The 21,261-nt window shown below is 39.3% G+C and overlaps 1 protein-coding gene and 2 long non-coding RNA genes across 3 annotated transcripts in view; 1 reads left to right on the forward strand and 2 right to left on the reverse strand.

Annotated features, from left to right (window-relative positions):
* The window catches only part of LOC144587035 (uncharacterized), a 22,902-nt gene extending 8,913 nt beyond the window's left edge, over nucleotides 1–13,989 (reverse strand). The window contains exons 1-2 of the long non-coding RNA XR_013542182.1: nucleotides 12,997–13,989; nucleotides 21–145 (exon numbers count right to left, since the gene is read on the reverse strand). This is a non-coding gene — a long non-coding RNA (uncharacterized LOC144587035). The remainder of the gene's footprint in view (nucleotides 1–20; nucleotides 146–12,996) is intronic.
* LIX1 (limb and CNS expressed 1) overlaps nucleotides 1–21,261 on the forward strand; it is a 50,720-nt gene that overhangs the window by 1,032 nt on the left and 28,427 nt on the right. The window contains exon 2 of the mRNA XM_072992503.2: nucleotides 12,353–12,516. Coding sequence (XP_072848604.2) covers nucleotides 12,353–12,516 — 164 coding nt within the window. The remainder of the gene's footprint in view (nucleotides 1–12,352; nucleotides 12,517–21,261) is intronic.
* On the reverse strand, nucleotides 2,888–12,337 carry LOC144587036 (uncharacterized). Its single transcript, XR_013542183.1, has 2 exons — nucleotides 7,944–12,337; nucleotides 2,888–6,281 (listed from the first exon to the last, which is right to left on the reverse strand). It is a non-coding gene; the product is annotated as an uncharacterized LOC144587036 (long non-coding RNA).

Consider the following 21,261-nt stretch of genomic DNA (forward strand, 5'->3'; position numbering starts at 1 on the left):
CATTGCCCTCATTCACTTACCTCTGTGGTCCAAAGGTCAAAATTCCAAAATCTTGTGCAGAAAACAAAGGTTGAAAGATTGTCTCACAGTGAATGGATTCCCTTAGAAAGGTCACCTTCTCCAGCATCAGGCTGTTCTTGTTGTTCTTTTAAAAAAAAATAGAATATGTCCGTTATAGCCTAAACTACTCACTGGTATTATATTGTACACCGCTGTATTAAAATCCATGGTTACTTTTGATGAATAACACTTCACACAGAAACGAAATTGTAATTTATATTATACCTCATGGTACTGTGTGGGAGATATTTCTTTAAAGTATCTGCTTAATTTCTTTGTCAGTAGCTATGTTAAGAGTCGGTAATTCCAGCCTTACGCATTCTTTCTGGGATGGATGGCTTTAAATAACCAGCTGGTGAGAGAACCGAGTTATGTATTGGTGATTCCATATGTAGTTTGACAGAAATCAAGAGACAGATAAACAAACACAAACAGAGCTTCCTAGGCCACCCAGAAGAAGGATGATGCAGTGTTATTGCAGACCCATGTTAAGCTGAACTTTTTCTTCTGAAGCCTTAAGAGAACAGATGTGTCTCATAACTAGAAAGAATTTCATCTGGGAAAGGTAGGAGACTTTCCCCCTCCTTCCTTTGTGGCAGATTCCTGAAGATCATCTGACAAGGTTTTGATTGAAAGTGTATGTACTGGTCTCAGAGACAAACTTATTATGACCACCCACAGATCTTTTGGCTGGAAGAATAGCTATGATAAAGCAGGACAGCACGTGGCATAAACAGTCAGAATATCATTTTCGATGGAATCTTGGCATCACAATACGGGCGAACCATTAAAAATAGTTCTTCAGGGGGAACATCATTCAACCCACCCCTTCTCTTATGAGGCTTATCCTATTATGTGTTGCTGAGCACTATCTGTTCTGCTTAATGTGGAAGGTAATTAATCAAACTATTGAAGAGGCTTTACTTCCAGTAGTTGCACTATTGGAGAGACGTTACTTCCATCTTTGTAGCCCAATACAGTTCACAGCTTACTTGGAAATAATGAAGGATATACGTGATTATAGAGGAGACTCGAAGGGGTGATTATTTTCCACAATCCCATTACCCTAGCTCATAGTCACAGTATATCAAAGTTCAATACAAGCAGAAATTTAATTCTTGTTCTCCTAATTATTCTTCCCATTCCTTTGCTCCCCCACAGTAGTTATTCTGGGGTCACCCTAGTTGTATTTACACTTCAAATGGTGTTTTATGATTAAAACACCAGGTGTCACTGTGATGTATGAGTAAGCAAAGGAAACTTTTCAGTTTATCTTACATTTTATATATTTTCTGTTGTCTTGGAAATACATGTCAGAATCAAGCTGGGGTCTGAACATAAAATGTTCAAAGGTGTGTTGAATCAGAACAACAACAACAAAATTGCTGTTATGTTGAAAGCAACATGATGGTACATAAAGCAGAATAACAACTATATTCACGAAAAATAAAAATGGGGGGGGGGGGGAGGAAGAAAGAAACAAGAAAGATCTCTAAAGGTGAGAGCTGTTTGAGTGGCATGGAACACATTTCTCAGGCACCCTCGATATAAGTCAGAAGATCCTTTGAGAGGCATGTTCTTGCAACAGATCAGATTAAGATGAACTAGCTACAGGGAGCTATATACTGTAAATTGAGTATTCCATCAGCCTGTTTATGCACTGTGCTTGGCCCAAACTAGAGGGGTACTCTTGGCACATAACTGGAAGGGCAGCTTCCTTAAGAAGTAAAAGATGTCTACTTGTTCAAGCATCAGCTTGCATCATTCTGCATGTTACAAATCAGCTAGATCAGGGGTCAGGGAACTTTTTTACCTTTTTTCCCCCCCAAAAATTTATATATGTCGACATTACCCCCCCCTTGTCTCTCGCTGTCCACGGCTGACCCCCCCCCCCCGCCTCTGCGCTTGCCGGGGACCTGCAAACACCACCTGGGCAGTCAGTCTGGAGCAACCACACTGCTTGGCCTTGGTGAGGGGAGGCGGGTGCCGCAGGTCCGGCAGGTCCACTGGCCATGAGCTCAGGTGAGGTGGTGTGGGAAGGGGGCCTCCTCACCAGTGCACTGGGTGGGTGGGCATGGGCAGTAAGGAGAGCCCCGGCCACGGCTCCATTGGGCAGAGTCTAGCTGGCCTGGTACGCCACCCTCCCCCCAACTTTGGAGGTGAGGAGGGAATGCGGGTGCCCTGTGCAGTTCCTCACCAGGGCTCGCTCTCCCCACGACGGAATGCCCACCTACACACAGCATCGTCGGAAATAAAATGCCTGGGGGTAAAATGCATGCCGCGACCATACTCATTACCCCCAGGATTTTCATTTTTACCCCTTTTGAGGTAATTTATCCCTGTTCCATGACCACTGAGCTAGATTTTATTTTATCATCAGTCTTCAGGAAGTAAAAACAAGCTTTATTTGCAGGTCTAAGGCATAAAGCTTTGAAGCAACTGTGTGTCGTGAATGAAATCTTTGTAATAGGGGGAAACACACATTTCCTCTAATGTGTGGTTTGACTCAGGTTGCCTCAAGGTGAGCCAAAGGAAAGTGCATCAAATGCAGACTAGACACTTACAGATTTCTGCATGAAAAACCTTTGCGTGTGTGTTTTGGCTTTTAGCAGACTGACATCAGAAGGAAGCTTACAACACAGATATGCTTGAATTGAAAAGCACAGTTATCCCAAAAGGAAAAGCCTGAGAAGACAGAGCAGAACTAGATTCATGCAGAATCGTTTCTGAGACAACTGAGAAGCCCAAAATATGAACAAGCACAGAACTTTTTTGCACAAACCTCCAAACAAACGGTTGTTGTTGTTTAGTCATTTAGTCATGTCCGACTCTTTGTGACCCCATGGACCAGAGCATGCCAGGCCCTCCTATCTTCCACTGCCTCCCAGAGTTCGGTCAAATTCATGTTGGTAGCTTCAATGACACTGTCCAACCATCTCGTTCTCTGTCGTTCCCTTCTCTTTCCCTCACACTTTCCCAACTTCAGGGTCTTTTCCAGGGAGTCTTCTTTTCTCATGAGATGGCCAAAGTATTGGAGCCTCAGCTTCAGGATCTGTCCTTCCAAACAAACTAGCACCAATTAATTATAATTTCTTCTTTCATCCAACCAGAAACAATAGTTACACTATTGAGCTTTACAACAAGGTAAAGGTAAAGGTTCCCCTCGACATTTAGTCCAGTCGTGTCCAACTCTAGGGTGCGGTACTCATCCCCATTTCCAAGCCATAGAGCTAGCATTTGTCCAAAGACAGTTTCACTGGTCATGTGCCCAGCGCGACTAGACACGGAATGCCTTTGTCTTCCCACCGAGGTATCTATTTATCTACTCACATTTACATGCTTTCGAACTTCTAGGTTGGCAGGAGCTGGGACTAGCGATGGGCGCTCACTCTGTCACGTGGATTTGATCTTCTGACTGCTGGTCTTCTGACCTTGCAGCACAAAGGCTTCTGCGGTTTAAGCCGCAGAGCCAGCATGTCCCTCTTTACAACAGACCAGGACAATAAATCAGTCTCAAACCATAATTTAATAGTCTGACCTGTTGCAAAAGAGCTGTCCATTGTGTTCTAGGCATACAAAAGTGGAAAGTATAGTTAGCTAAAATACATTCTGCCTTGTTTGCTTGTTTAAATATATGCAGGGTGCATCAAAGAGTGACATGGGCAAAGGGTTTGCATAGAGCACTGTTGAATCTTTGGCAAAATATATGCATTTGCCACAGATAAAGGAGAGTGTGCCAATCTTCCCAGCGTTGCCACTCTGCTGTACATGGAGAGCAACAAGTCTGAAAAGGAAAGCTGCTGCTACCTGTAGGGGCTCTTCACATGAGTCAGAAGCCTGAAAATCAGCATCCCACCTCATGCAGTGAGCAGCAGCTGTTCTCTTCGGACTCATCACTCTTCACATGTGGAAAAGCGTTGGACCTGGAAACAAGGGGAAACGGCTGAACATTCTTCTTAACCTGTGCCAAGTTTACAGAGAGTTTGCTAATGCAACACTTTAAAGTTCTATGGGGTTATTTGTTTACTTAAATATCTATTCATGAACCTTGCAAACACAATTTCACAAAGTGAGTCTCTTCTTATTCACAGTTATAGAGCAGACAATATGAGCGATTACAACAAGAACAAAATGCAACAATTTGTGCACCCAAGTCCTCAGCAACAGCATCAATACAGAAGTTGCTTGTAGAATTGCAAAGTTCAAGTGTCCATTTTAATTTCAAATTCAGACAAAAATCCAAAATATCTTCCTGAACTGTCCACAACATTGAGAAATCAGCTCCACGTGCAGAGTTTTCAAATCCCTAGAAAAAATATCAATTTAATTCCATATACATGAATTCACTATGTGGATTCACCTCTCCAACACAAACATAGGAATTAAGACATAAGACATAAGACATAAGAAATTTATTTGTCATTGCACTCACAAGTGGGTGCAACGAAATGAGGTGCTCTTCCCCAAGGTAAAACTGGACAACACCACTACAAAAAAAAAGTTACAATATACACAACACTCACCAGGTGGCAAGGGCCATAGTAATCTAAGTGACAACATCAGCTCTTTCTGATCCAAATCTCTTAATCCCAGGCCCACTCTTTCTTAGTCCCACCCATTTGGGCTGAACCAATATTTCACAGGGGTTACCCTAACAACAAAACAGAGTTGATATTTCAGCTTACGATGATCCACCTGGATGCAGCCAGTAGTTCTAAACAACACTTAAAGTAGTCTCTAGCAGCAATCTTGGATACCCTTATTAGAAATAGCATGATTAGCATTATCAGTCCATGATCACATTTTAAAGTAGGAATACTACCTGTGTGTATTAGAGAGAGTAAGAGAGAGAGAGAGAGAATGTGAATGAATAAATGAATGAATTATCTGGAAGGAGTTTTTCATAGATAGAAGGAAGTGCTGTCTATGAAAGCTTAAATTAAATTAAGGACATCCCTCCACTCAATTTTTTAAATCCTTTCCCCCTCATATACCACAGCTTATCCCATTCATTGTGCTCTGAACAACTAGAAGGACTACCGCAGTGAACAGGAAAAAACAGGGAAATCTACTTTCCACTGCCCAATGGCATATGTAATCAGAATCCAATCTGTTTACATATTACAGCAGTTTGGCCTATAAATTGTTTTTAGAATTTATTTATTATGGTCAGGTGACCAGCTCATAGAACATATTAATGGATAAAATATACAAAATTCAGTTTTAAAATATACAACCAATTCATAAAACATATTATGTGGTTAAAATATACAAAATGCAATTTTAAAAAGTGTACATCCAGTTCATAAAACATATTATATGGTTAAAATATACAAAATGTAATTTAAAAAGTGTACAATAGATAATTGTGTACTGGTTGTAAAATATGGGGAGAATCAAATATAGCATTTTTATAGCTATCCTTGAACCATTCGATTGTCTAGGACAAGCTGGTTTGGACAGGGTCTTTGGGTTATAGGGAGTCCTTCCTACATATTTGTAAAGATTTGTAAACATTTCCTCCCTTCTGTTGGGACCACAACTTTTCTCTACACTCAACAATAAACCACACTCATGCTAAAATCAGTCGACCTGTGAACTCAGGAGACTATAAGAGAGCGCTGTGCCATTGCTGCTGCACAAAATTTTGCTGCAGAACATGTAATAAGGGAGTCTTGATCGGAAAGAAGTAGCTTGATGTAAAATTCATCAGGTCTCCCTGGATATCTGAGAATGATTGTGCTTAGGAGGTTGGTGCGTAGATCTCTATAGAAAAGACAGTACAGTAAGATATGATCTACAGTTTCCACTTGGCCATCATTACGTGGACACAGGCTATCCATGATAGATACATGTTGAAATCTTCCCTCCATGAGCTTAGAGGGTAAAACATTAAGTCTCACTAATGTGAAGGCTCTTCTGGCCTTTGTTCACATTGTGCTCATCAGATATGAAGATATTGTAAAAGCATTATTAGTAACAACAGTGTACTGTATTTGCTTGACTAGCTCATATGCTCTTGAAGTTCTATGTCCCAGGTTCTTTGTTTGAGTGCTGCTTTAGCACTGACATACTCCATCATCAAGAGAAGGTTGGTAGAAAAACCCATTTGCCTTATTTCTTTTGTAAGTTGTAGTTTCCATTCTGATTGAAAGGAGTCCAAAAGTGACATCTGTGCTCAGCCTTCTGAAGAGAAGAGAAGCTTTAGCCAGTAATTAGGCCTATAAAAAGCAACATGTCAGTTAATACAAATGAAGGAGCAGGTGATACCTTTAATCTTCCATTAAGAATATAAAACAAAGAAACAAAAAACAAACAAGGAGCTTTTGATGATAAATTATCTTCTTTAAGGCTGTGCATCAAGTTCTTATGGGTACTTCCAAACATACGCGCTTGTATTAATATCCCAAATTCACACGGCTGATAGTGTAGGCCAGGTTGGCTTCTTAGATTAAAATATCTGCAGCATGCATGTTGATTTCAAGCTTCTCCTCAATTAGCCATTTGGAATTTATGACTATCTCTTAAAACATAGGACACCCACACAAGTCATCTGCCTCCCTTCCTGCCTTTTTGAAACTCAAAGAGTTTCCTTTTAGCTGGAGGATTGGGGAAGACTGCCCAGTGACATGACCTGCCTCTAACAGAGTTGGGATTAGGAATAAATTAAATAAAAATAAATTAAATGTCATTAATCCACCAGGAACAGTCAATTTAAGCCAAATTAAAGCCAAATACAGTAAATAGTTTTGCCTGGTGGATGCCTTCTTTAGTATGCAGTCCTGCTTGTTTGGTGTCAACACTCCATAATGTTGAGAACTCACATTGATCTTAGTTGATTCCCTGATCAGCCATTCTGTGGTATCTTACAGTTCAGGGAAAATCAGAGAAAGGCTGGAGTGTTTATTTGTTTTCTATTCCTAATGGTCAATTAAAGGAATCTTCTGCTCCTGCATTTATGTTGTTTCCACAACCTACGGCCTTTTCATGATTTTTCCTGAACTATCAGATATCAATTAATATTTCTCCTGTACGTCTTTCTCTGACATACAATGTACAACTATTTTTAGTAAATGGCATTGTTTCCCCTCTTTCCACACATTCAAACAGGCTAGCAATATCAGGCACGGTCCAATGTTTACAGCTTCCCTGTGAGGTGTGGGTTAAATTATAGCCTCTAATGGAACGCAGCTGCAAGAAGGTGCACTTATAAGTTATGGTATTTGTTTAAATGATATGGTTTTACTGATTACGTGCCATGGATTGATTGAGGAAATGGAAGACAATTTTAGTAGCCTTGCATGAAAGAGCCTTCTCTTTTAAAAAAAATAATAATCTGATATGAAAAGTATTAAATTCCAAAGGTTTATACTTTTCTCTGCAGTCAAATGATTATTTAATAATACTCTGACACGTTACTTAAAACAATCCTTCTTCTAAAAACCCTTTTAAAGTTTAAAACTGACTAAGCAGGAAATACTTACTGTGTGTGTTCTTTATATAAACAGCTCATTTCTGACAATGAAAAATTCTCAGGGTTATGGCTCCTTTTCACTTTACTAGTAAGGCTGCAATGTGCCTGCTTTCACATGCTTCAAATAGCAGGCTTCCTTGGTTTTTTAAGTGCTGTGTCGCCTCCTTTCTGTCCGTTTAGACATGGGACTACCCAGTTTCTTCTGTTCAGTTATAAAAATGGCATCAAGAGCCAGTGTGGTGTAGTAAATAGAGTGATGGACTAGGACTCAGGAGATCTGCATTCAAATATCTTTCATTTACAACCTCACATGCTGTCTGAGGCACTTTTCTGGTCTGGGGTGATTGTCTATCCGTCCAGTACTAACCATTGTTCCTTCCAGCTCTTGAAATTCGAAAGAGAGCCCCACCTGTCTGCTGAATGCTTTTCCCTCCCTTCAGTCAGTTGGAAGCCGTGGTTTGTTCGCTGTTGGTCTGTTCATTTGGTTGAAAGAGGTGGTCCCTGGGGGACTTGTAACTATTCTCCTCTGTGATTCTCTGCACTTCTACTGTGTAGCAAAAAGGAATTTTTACCAGAAATTCAAAATTCTGTGACATTTTCTGCTAAGCCTTTAAGCAGCAAAATATTTTGGCCTGGGTCTATCTTCACTTGATGGCTGCAGTTATGACCTGGGGACATATTTGTGAGTCAACCGAATCTGCAAACATTTATGGTCTCTTCACACATTCCCTTTCTGGCAGGTATGTTAAATTATATAAGAATATTTATTTATTTGACTTATATATTAAGTGGAATGTACCAAATACACAACTCAAGGACAAGTTTTGCAAAAACACATTAGCCCCATCCCTTAAATCTGTTGAAAGCTGATAGTGACAGCACAATCCTACACATGTCTACTCAGAAGTGTCATTGATTTCTATGGGATTTGTTTTCAGTTCAGTGGGTATAGCATTGCAGCCTCAGAATGCAGTCTCATTCCCACTGACCTGGAAATAAGTCATATTGAATATAATTCAATGTACTCCTGACTGGGCAGGCACACACAGCATTGTCCTATAAACAATTTAAACCACAAGAATTCCAAGTAAATATATTTATTTTCCTATATCCTACTTATCTAAGGGACCTACTTATTTCAAATCTCACCAATAAAATTATCTGGCCATTTTACAGCCTCTTAAAATAGTCAATCATTTAAAATAGAACAATAATAATATAAAATGAAGGCTCAAGAAGCAGAACATAATGCCAAGGTAAAAACAGAAGCAGAGAGTTAAACACACCTAGATTTTGTATTTGGAAATACTGTATATTAGTGGTCCCCAACTGTTTTGACACTGTGGACCGGTTTAGCATGTGTGCGGGGGAGGCAGGGTGTGTGTCTGTGCATGCATATATGCATGCAAGAGTATGTCTGTGTGTGCATGGGGAAGACGTGTGTGAGTGGGGTGCATGCGTGCGTGCATGTGTGCGTGCTGGGTGTGTGCATGCATCTGTGTGTGCGTGGGGGTGTGTGCATCGGGAGTGCATGCATCTGTGCATGCAGGAGGGGCGGGAGATTTGTCTCCGTGGCTTGGTCCTGTCAGACCGAGGTTTGGGGACCCCTGTTGTATATCACTGGTGAAGTTAAAATGTTGTTATAGAAAAAGGATAGGTTCTCTTTGCATAATTCTAGATTTCTGTCCAGCCAAGGGAGGAAACTGTACAGTGATTCTTCTGAAAAATTTCAGCGGGAAAATTCAAGCAAACAAAAAGAGGTTTTTCAGGCTCTGAAAGTGCAAAGAAGTCAAGAATAAAAGTGATTAGGCTCACATTCTTGCATTAAGACTGCCAAAACATCACACTGCTTGGAGACCACCTGGAGAAGGACCGCTGTTCCCCAAGACTTCCCTCAGCCAACACCTCAAGATTCACGAATCCTAGTTAAAACTTGAGCAGTTTCACCTTGTAGTCCTGTACCTGTCTGCTCAGCTCAGTGAGACCTAACTGTGTCCACCCAAGTGAGCAAGTATAGGATTGCCATTTAGGTTGTTTTACAAGGGCATTATATGTATAGTAGTATCCACAGGCCATAACTGCATAGAGAAAAGAAAGGAATATCTTCAGTGCATGTGAATGCAAACAGACCACCAATCATACCATCATATGCTAGCTACATTGTTTTGATGAATTCTAAGGCCCAAAAGCAAGTAGCAGAGCACATTAAATAAACAGTTAATAAATTCTGCTGGTCTCAAGAGAGGAATGCAACTTTAATTTAGAAAAACCTTTCTTTTATTTTCTCTTCTCCCCCCCCCTTTCATTCTTCTTATTGAAGGCTTGGTTATTCACCTTTGTTCAGTTCGTGTCAAAGCTTAATTCTACAATCACAGATTGAGATAAACATCTGTTTTCTATTTTCATTCTGGTTTAATTGGGGAATAGGGGCTCCATGCCTTCCTGAAAGGTAGGTCAAACCAGGTTTTATTATTCATATTATTTTACTGAGTCATTATGTTTTCCACTTAAACTATCCATAGAAGTCACTGAATGAGAGAGTAACTCAGCATTTAACATTCTAGGTTTCTACATAAAGCAGATTTTTAGTATAACCAGGCTATAAAAACGGGATTTTTAGAGTGCCAACCACTACTTGGGATATATGACATGAATGAAATACATTGGACATGTAGTGAAAGTGCATTAGATTTTTACCCCTTTTGATGACACTTGGCAGTGGGATAAGATGCTCTTGAATGGTTCTCTGAAGCTCAGCTCATAAAAATAAACTAATAACCGATGAGAATGAACTACAGTGGGGTCTTGACTTGAGAACTTAATCCGTATTGGAAGGCGGTTCTCAAGTCAAAAAGTTCTCAGGTCAAATCTGCATTTCCCATAGGAATGCATTGAAAACCGTTTGATCCGTATCTGCTCTTTTCCGTCCATAGAAACTAATGGGAAGCTGCTATTTTGCCTTCGACCACTAGAGGGGGATATTTTGTTTCTTTTTTTTCTTAGGTCAAGAAAGGTTCAGGGAAGGCAGGGAAAATACAGTCCAGGCAGTACAAGTACCAGGCAGTCTGAAGACTGTCTCCCAATCCACTCTCTAAACGCTGGGAGGAGTGAGGAAGCAGACAGGCACCCTTTTCACTGGCCAACAGTTAACTGAAAGTTCAAATTTTGCACTTTCCCTGCCTCCCACGTGGGTTTTTTTCAGTTCTTAACCCAAATCTAAGTATGTAAGTCAAGTCAATATTTTCCTATGAGAGTGGTTCTTAAGTCAAAATGTTCTTAACTCAAGCCGTTCTTAAGTCAAGACCCCACTGTATCTTATCTCACCATACTTTGGAACTCTGCCTCAATGTCAGAAGAATGCAGCTGTGCTTCTGGCTGCTGCTGATATACTGTGTTTCCCCAAAAACGAGACAAGGTCTTATATCAATTTTTACTCCCCCCCCCAAAAAAAATGCATTAGGCCTTATTTTTAGGCGATGTTTTATTTTACAGTCATGCCATCTTCTGGTTGCTGCACAATGTGGAGGGTGGGGTTTCACTTAACTAGGGCTTATTTTGAGGGTACGGCTTATATTACGAGCATCCTGAAAAATCATACTTAGGTTTTATTTTCAGGGAAAGAGGGTATGACAAACTTTATATATGTATATATGTATATATGTATATATATATTAGTCAAGTCGTCTAGTAGTTCCATTAATTCAATGGTCTTATTCTAATTTCAAATTACTACTGGATTTCAGTCACTGAGTCATTTCTTGCTTACACAATTAGCAATCATGCAGGTGAGATTTAAAAAACTGAGCTCTATGGCACCCCTGTCATGTTCCCTATCAGCTCTGTTCCTCACAATTCTCATACTGGAGATATGTTTCAATGGGAACCCATCCACTAGATGTAGCCCACATCCCTGATTTTGAACTCTGGGCCAATTGGGGTCCAGTAATCTTCAGCACTTAAAATACACTCCCAATGCATAGACAGTGTGGGGGGGAGACAGTAGGGGATGTGATGGCAGCCTGGAACGCGCCAATGAGGTCCTGCTCTGCCTTTTGCGCAATGCAATTGCATGGTTTTTGACAGTCTTATTTAACAGAGTTTTGCAGTGCTTCTGAATGAGTCTCTCCATAGAGACCTGCAGCAGGGCTCCTCCTGAACAGGTTCTTCCTTCTGAACAGAAGGTAGATTGAGGGAAGAGTTTGGATTTGGTTGTACTGAAGGGTTAAGGCTCTGTTAGGATGCTATCTGCAAAACGGTCACCTTGACCAGCTCAGATCCAGAGCTGTTCCACATGGTTGACCAGGGAAAATCTAAAGATGGGAAAAGTAACTTTTTTGATGGCTAGGGAAATCAGGGAACTATAGTTCCCTGAAACAGACATTTTCCAGAAAATTCTGCTAAAATCTTAACACTCTGACCTAGCCATATTTCAGGTATTGAAACAATTATTGTGGAATTAATTGAATAATAACTGCAGAATTAGATAATGAATTACCTGTGGAATTACCTAATTACCTGTAGAATTAAGTAATGGGTTACCTAATTCTTATCCATTGTAAGCAATAAATAAAAATTGTTAAACCATGTCTAATATTTAATAACTGTATTTAATTATAGAGCAATTATATACTCAAACCTTGCCTGCTTCCCTGAAATACCTCTTTAATAGTATACTAGCAAACATAAGCATGAAGTTAAAACATAAAGCAAAGTCTTAATTCATCATCTTTGTGCTTCCCTGTGAAGTCTGTTATTGCTGTACAGTATCTTGAGCCATGGACTATGGCTAATGGAATATCACTGTTCATGTTTTCATAGTGAATGTTGTGGCAATGCTTCAGGAATTCTGGGAGAATAAACAGAAGCAAAAAGGTGTGTTTTCAAGTGAAGGCACCGTGGTCTATGAGTCGCTAAACACACCTGGGCCTCCCTTTGTGAGTTATGTCACCCTGCCTGGAGGAAGCTGCTTTGGAAACTTTCAGGTAAGAACATAAGCTGGAGCATCTAAAGAAAAAGGATATGCATGACAATAAGTCAAGATGTTCAGCATCTCTCATAATACTATAGTATTGAGTCTCCCAGTGAGGTTGGAAAGAAACTGAGTCAGACATAAAGCAAGAAGCATATATTTGCACAATATATACTTTAGATGCTATTCTATTCATTTGTTTGTTTGTTTGTTTGTTTACCATACTGTATTTATATTTATATAAGATGTTTATATGAAAGAAAAGATATATTCAGACAACAAATACATTAGATTATCATTTACTATAGTAATTTCCCCCCTAAATTATTTTTATACAGAGGTCCTTCCAAGAAAGCTTGGAAACAACATGAAAATTACATTTTAAAAAAAAGTAAGCAGTAAGTTGGAACCAACTGTTATAACACTACTGTGAGCCACCTTTGAATGGAGTTCTAGTCAGACTGTTTCCCAGACAAAAGATTGAGAAACTGACCTTGACTAATTATTGCCCTTTCCTCTGTAGCCTCCAGCGTTCTTTCTCCCACAGTTCACAGCCTGGAACAGATTTTCAGGGTGTGGAGGAGACTGTATTCGAGGGAGGGGGTGTTAAGAGGTAGGACTGATGGAAAGTTCTGGCCCTTTTTCCACCAGTGGGATTCCCCTGCTTCTGTGGTCACTTACATCGGAGAGAACCAAATGCCCCAATGCGACTTCGCAGCGAGAGAAGACAAGTTACTGTAATTTGTTTTTCCCTCACTGTGTTGTCACAGCCTTAAATGAGATACCAGCTTCACAATTACAGAACTGATAATTTACTTTCCCTACAACAATCTCTGTAGCTTCAGACCTTCCTGACGTAGCAGCTGGGCTGGCAATTAAGCCTGTGCTTGCCTATGAATGACTAATCACTAAAGCAAGCAAGCTAGTTTGCAAAATGCAGAGGTATGAAAATACTACTGCTAGGAGAACACGTTGACTTTTGTCACTTCAGGAAGTACTGCTTCTGGCTGAGGAGCCGATGGTCTCATTGAGGTTGACTGGTGGATGAGCTTTTTCAAAAATGCTACACTGAGGATTTAGAGGAGATCCCCAAAAAGAGGCAGAGGTTTCATAAAGCAGATCCTGAATCCCATGTATTCTAATAACATAGAATCATAGCATAATTACAAGTCATCTCCTTGTCTCACCTGGAAATAAGGAATCTCACAAGGCTTTTACATTCCTTATTCAGGTACTGTATCTCATGAAGCTAAAGCAAGTTATAAAAAATAGGAATGAGGATTTTAGGGAGTATTCTTTACATCCCTGTTCACCAAAAGCAGAAACAGTGTGGCTCACTTAGTATATTTCTTGCCCTGCCAAAAGCCTGCTGTTGCCTCCTAGTATCTGTTCCCTGAGGCAATTATCTCACGGTGTCTAAATTGAAGCACAGAATAATGAAGTCCAAAGGGGGTCCTGTAAGGTCACTGAGCATAACCTCCTGCTTGACACAGAAATCCAAGTCAAAGTAGATCTGACAAATGGTTGTCTAATTTTCTTTTGAATACCTCCAGCATTAGAGCACTCACCTACTCCCAAGCTAATTGGTTCCGTTGTCATACTACTCTAACAGTTAGGAAGTTTTTCCTTATAGTCAACCAAAATCTTGCTTCCTGTAACTTTAGCCCAGTGATCAAGCTTATCAAGATCTTTTTGAATTTTGTTTCTGTCTTCCAGGGCATTAGCTATTCCACCCAATTTTGTGTCATCCACAAATCTGGAAAGCATTGCCTGTGCCCCTTCATCCAAGTCATTAATAAAACTGTTGAAGAGCACTGGGCCCAGGACTGAGCCTAGTTTGAGAAGGAGCCATTGATAAGCACTCTCTGATTGTGATGATGGTGATGGCACTTCCTAATAATAATAATAATAATAATAATAATAATAATAATAATAATAATAATAATAATAATAATAATAATAATAATAATAATAATAATAATAATAATAATAATAATAATAATAATAATAATAATAATAGCAGCCATTTGGGTTAAAAGTGTGACTTGTACAAGAATAGAAACAGAGATTTTGCTTTTTGAAACATGTCTGATTATTTTGACTATTAATTCTAGTTTTTTTGTACATAATATTTAGAATGCCTCAGAAGAGTATTAAAGAGCTGTGATTCAAACTGGTTAGAATTTAATGAATTTACAAAATGTAAATTGTTAGAAGCAGACTGGTGCTAGACAGCCAAAGTTAATTAGTTCTTTGTATCTCACTGTTTAAAATATCACTTGAGAAAGATGCTCTGTGGTAAATTTGCTGTGAGCCTTCTATAAAATTATATTACTACCTTGTATGCCATCATCACTGTATTATATTTCACTCTGCTTTGCCAATATTTGCAAATGCATCAATATTCAGTCCTATTATTCTTGTCATATAATCAAATGTCTCCCTAGTGCATTATAAAGGAGTCGATGATGCACTTTCAATGTTATTAGTGCACATGGAGCATCCATTATGTTTAGCTTTCGTTATTGATACTTGTGCTTCAATATCAACTTACCTCTAGTTGTGGTGGATATTTGAGAGGATATTAGACAAGTTTCAGAGGATAGACCCTGCCTCTTCTTTAGGCAGGCCTCTCAGAGTCATCTGCAGATTGATCCCTCCAGGAAGGGCATTAAAAGGGAGCAGATGGGTCTAATTGTGATGAAGAATTTTGAAAGAGTGGGAAAATAGCCCTGGAAAGGATTTATGGCCATCAATATTTTAGCTGATGGACCCACATGCTTGCCATCTACAAGCAGTGCCTCTTTTAAACATAATTGCTTAAGAAAATCCGATGTTCATGGAAGGAAATTTTCCTCTTTTCCTTTTCCCTCCTGCAAACAATGCACCTCTTCCCCAAGTCCCCTAGGGTTCAGGGACTGCTAGGAAAGAGGGAATCACACCAAATAAGATGGGAGCTTCCAGGGTCTGGAGGTGGCCTTTCTTCCTTTCCTGAGCAGTTCTCCAATAAACCATCCTGTGTTTTTCAGAAGAGATCCTCCTGAAACTCAGAGAGGATTTTGGGCTGGCTGAGAGGAAGAAGAGAGGGAGAAGGGAAAAGAAAACTCCTCTGGTGTCCCTTTAAAAATTAAATTGTCCATTACATTAGGCATTCTCAATAGGGGACATATGGGCCCCTGGGGGCCCTGGCATATTTGAGGGGGCTACAAACTGGAAGCAATTCTTGACACACCATCTTATAAGGTTTGTTATGTGACTTATACAATCCTGATTTGGCTTATATTTCTTTCATATTGCATTCATGACCGTGGTCAAAAATAGGTTAAGAATGGCTGAATTACATGATGGAAGTGGCAGTGAAAACAGGAAATGTGGCCAATGTTAAGGGACTGTGGGAGATTTACTAAAACAGGCAAAACATTCTCTGCTCTGGAGTAAAAGAAAGGGCAGGACAGAAACAAGAAAGGAAATAAAAAATTTTGAAAAAGAAAAGGAAACTGAAAAAGAAAAAGGAAGATATTATTTGTGGAAAGATATAGAGGTGATATAAAAGCACCATACAGTTCCATGGAAATGTATGATGTGCTTGCATCTCTCTCCAGAATAGCTATCATATAGCATTTCGTAGGTTTGTCATCACTTGCTGAAAAAGAAAAAGTAAGACAGAGCTGGGGACCATCAGCATATTGATGACAATGCGCTCCAGATCTCCAGATGACCTCCCTCAATGGCCTCATATAGATGTTAAACAGCTTTGGGGAGATGATCAACCCTGTGGAACTGCACATAGTAAAACTTACAGAGTCAAAGCAGCCTCCCCAAGCTGGATGAACATAGAAAAACATAGAATATCTCCACGTATACCACCTGAAATATCCCAGCAACCAAGAAGGACTCTATGGGGGCATGTAATTGTAATGGTGAATTCATCTGAATTAAGAGAATTCTGAACTTTTGCTATATTTTATCAGAACCTTGCCTACATGCTTTATCTCAAGGCCAGGGATGGGCTAGAGCAGGTGTCATTAACCCCCAGCCTGCAGCCCGGTGCCAGTCCATGGGCTTGCCAGAACTGGGCCACAGATACGGATCTCCACCCCACCCCCGCACAAATGTGCGGTGGGCTTCTCACGCTCACACTCATGCATGCGAGCGCAACACCTACACCTACGAGCACAACACGCCTGCTGCGCTCACCTGAGGGTGCCCCCACCCCCACACACATGGAGCTCACTCCCCCCAGCTGGTCCGTGGCCCCAAAAAGGTTAGGGACCGCTGGGCTAGAGGACTGCAACATAAAATGGATTTGCCCCACTGTGTGCTTTGTTATTTCTGCTCAAGGAATAAGGCAATATTACTTGGATTCAAGTGAATTGTTATATGATTTTAAAGTGTGTATAATATTGGCTTCTTATAGTTAAATCAGCCTATAAATCAGATATTGTTTCTGATAATTATTAATATTATGAATAATGTTAAATCTGCATACATTTCAAAAGGATTTCTCATATATAGTTGAACAGTAGCGGTGTGTATTTTTTCTGGAAATAATGAAATAGCTTAACAGGTGAATATGTAATATCCATAAAGCAGGGCTTCATATAACTGTATAACTATGTAAGTATTTGCCATTTATATCAGGACCAAGCAAGTATTAGTCAACAATGAAAACGTTGCTTTCCATTTATTATAAAGGAGGGCAACTTGAGGACTATCTGATAAATTTCTGGCTCCCCTTTGGTTGAACTCTGATGTCAACCCACTCATAACTCCAGCAGATGTTTTTGCTTTTCTACCAATAGGAATGTCAGTGACCAAATATTTATTTGGATATACTGAACAGGCTTCATATATCTCTAATCAACAACAAATGAATGTATATAGCTTTTCCTAAAGTGTGTGGTATCTGAGGGATTAAACAGGAAAAGAGAAGTCCTAACCCAAACTCAACCAATGCTACCATAAATATAAAATCTGCAACAGAGTTTGTAGGCACATGTGTTGAATGTTTTTAAAACTCACTTTGGCTTAATCCTGACATCGTGTTTTTATGCTTATGGGCTTTGTACAGAGATATATTCTCAACTAAGTGTTAATCATAATCTATATTATGCATCACTGGCTGCATTCATTCTGTTCACTGGAAAGAAATCCAAAATAAGACTGCATTGTTTTCTTAGTTATTCAGGAACTATTACTGTAATATTTCCTCCTATCTTAGCATAATTCAAGAAGACCAGTTAAACTAACAAACAACTCATCCATTTTCATTTAGCGGAATTTTTTTCTCATCATTGATTCAATTATGCCTATCATGGACTCATACCTGTTCTTCTCTTGTATGCTACAAACAGAATTGCTATTGAGTTACCACCCGGTTGATGGAATTTCATTATAATATGTTTTAACATCTTGTTAAAAGGGAACTTGAAGCAGCAAACAGACAGGAACAATCCTAGACAAATTAATAATCTGCAGGATTAGTCCAAGATACTTAGCTGCCTGAGGTAAAGGACAAGATGGTGGGTCTTCCCCATTCCACATGTAGAAACAGGCTAAGCTGCCAGATGAATCTTACTTTAAGGATGCTGATGGAATAGCATCCTTCACCACACTAAAGGCAACAAGTTAGTTTAAGAGGTCCAGGACAGGTGGTATGGCGTTTACACCCCTTTGTTCCAACAGATAACATAATAGATCAGAAAGAATGCTCAAGAGCTTGTTAGTATTCCAAGGGCGGCTACCTTACTGTATTTTGTTTGTTTGTTTGTTTGTTTGTTTATAACATTTATAACCTATTCTATATCACAGGATCTCAGGGCAGGTTACAGAGCTGTGCCTAATGGTGAAACTGATCATGATAACCAACATCAATAACAGTTTGTATGAACTGTAGTTAATAATAAGTTCAGCAGGGATTCATTCATCACAATTATAATATGAATTTAACTTTATTGGATTTCAGGACAGGGGGATCACTCTCTTGTTTTTTCATGATTTAAGTATTAGAATTAAAAGCAGGTAAGATTACATGGTGAGAGTGTGCTGACATGTGGAATTCTGGCCAATGTAGACATGTAGCTTCTCCTGTAAGAAATGCTGACCTCTGAACTTAGAAGGATAATTTATTTGGAAGTATTGGGTCAGTATTGGAAAACATACACTCCTGCAAGGATGGAAAATATGTGGCTTTCCAGATGCTGTTGGACTGCAACTTGCATCAATCCTCACCATTGGGTATGCTTACTATGACTAATGGAAATTGTTAACAACATAGGGGAGGCTAGGGATACATTAAGAATTTTTATATCCTTAAATGCTCTCAGAAGCTGGTTCTTTGACACCTTGAATTCTGTCCAACTAAGGCTGTTTATCCCTGTTTTTAAAAATGCATTTATATGGATTGCAGCTATAATTTTCACTTACTAAAATTTCATTATTCTGTAATATGAACTGCCACAAGGGGAACAAAAGCCAAATTTTGTCCAAGTCTTTCAATCATTTAGGCATGGGAAATTGCTGGCAGAAGAGGTGATGGAATGATGGTTACATCTTTGAAAATAAACCTTTCATAATTCATGGATGATGTAGCTATTCAGAAGCACTATTAATTGTTGTTTCTTGAACAATGGTTAACAACCAGTGAAACTGCAGTAGCCAGTCCTTATTCTCCTTGCAAAGATTATTTCCCAGTGGGCGTTAAATATCTGTCCTAAAGCAACTGTCCTCTTTTGTTCCTAAAAAACTATGGTGTCCAATATTTTACAGGACTGAAATTCTGATATTTTCATGTCATTTCTACTAATTTGATTCCTGTTTTACAGTACGCCATTAAGTCTGTGCAGTTGTTTTCCAGTTTTTTAAAATTGCTATAACTAAGGAGTTTTTGTTGTTAAAAATGCTGTCTTAATGATGCAAAATGAATGACATTAAGTGACCCTCAGTTGTTATTACTGGGCAGTGAAAGATGAACAATGCCAGTGTAAGAAGCTGAGTTTGAAAGGGGGTGGGGGGAGAAGAAGGGTAAAATATTCTTTGGACTATGATGAGTAAAGACACCCTCTGCAACTGAACTACAGATTTTTCTGAGTCCATATGTGCTGGGGGAGCAAATGTCTACCCACCCCCCAACCTATTAGGGGATTGCATGAAATTATGGATGTGAAGAAGCAGTAAGTAAGCTCTTACTTCGAAACAAAATTGCCGTTGTTTGCAATTGTGTAATTTATTGATAGGAAAATTTCAACAAGAGCATGTGCTATATATGAGATACCAAAAGTTTGCTTTTAGTAGAATCTGTTTCACATTTTAGTGGAAAGATGATCTTGGTAAATTCATATTAAATAAAAGTTGAGCTCTTTGTTTAGAACAAAAACTGGATAGAAGATTCAGGAGCTCGTATTACAGCTAGGAGAATGGAAAAATGCCCCACAGTTCGTTCAATTATTATATAAAGGCTACGGTTGGGGCAGCAAAACAACAAAAAAGGAAAGGTTCTTCTTAGAGCTGATTGAAACCTCAAATGCTTGAAATGTAGGAAGATGTCTAGAAAGAGTGGTGGTACTGGAAAAGGGCCACATTGATGAACATCGTATGAATTTGCCCCCAAATTGTGTGTCATTTTGGCAGGAAACGTTTTAAAATGTAATTTTATCTTTAGTGCTCGCTTCCTGTTCACATTTTTGCCTGGAATTCATGGAGGTTCTCCCAGCTCTCTGGAGATCAAGCACAGAACATTCAGTGTGGCTGGCTTATACTTTTGCTTTTCTCTGTGGGATAAGCCCCTTTTTCAGACCCTGGACCCTCCCAGCTTTGAATGGAATATGGAAATTATTGACTTAGCAGACTGAATTTTAAGAACACATTTCTTGGCAGTAATGATGTGGAGTTGGGAATATTTTCTTGCTTGTACTGGACAACTCTGAACAACTTCCTTCTTTATATTCATGGAACTGTAAGAAATCATGGATGTGAAGATGTTGGACAAGTGGGGAAATGGAAGTGGGTTTAAAATGTTTTGTAAGGCAATCTTGTGTGAATGTGTGTGTCTTTTTTTTTAAGACCCCTAATGCCAATGGCTCTGACATATCGAAAGCCTGGCATCTGTAAGCAGGAATTTCTCTTTTTTCTTCTTCATTTTACATGCCTGCCCATTTACTAAGCTTAAGGTTTCCAAACAAAGATTTGAATTTTGACCTTTACAAATGTTGCACACACTGATGTTTCCCCAGTCCTATACTAACTGTAGGGGCACAGAAGTGTCTCACACTTGAGGAGAGTCACAATAAGTTTCTATTTTTACAAGCTTCAAAGGGTTTTTGCATACAAAAATGACACCTGTCAAGCTGAGAATCTGGATCACAAACACCGTCTTTCTCCTTTATGGGGGTCTATGAATATCCCCACTTTTAAACTGATCCAATACAAATTTACACCGGTATAGTAAATTTAATTGCATTGAAAATGGACACTGTTGTCCATTCTTGTCCTTTTCTGCTTGTGGCAACAACTGCTGGCAAACTTAACACAGGTAGGGTCGGTTTTATTATGAAGCTAGAATGCTGTTGGTGTAGCAGTAATTTCAAAGAATTTCTGTCTTGCAAAAAAGAATAGAATGGATCCGACATTAAATAGCTTTTTCCTTTAGTTATGTAGGAATGTGACTGCCTGAGGGCTGACTACACATTAATATGTAGTTTGGTTGGGAGCCTCATGTGGGGGTACTGGAGGGAATCCCACCTGCGAAGACTTTCTTTAA

The sequence above is a fragment of the Pogona vitticeps genome, chromosome 2, assembly GCF_051106095.1.
Source record: "Pogona vitticeps strain Pit_001003342236 chromosome 2, PviZW2.1, whole genome shotgun sequence".
Lineage (NCBI taxonomy): Eukaryota > Metazoa > Chordata > Lepidosauria > Squamata > Agamidae > Pogona > Pogona vitticeps.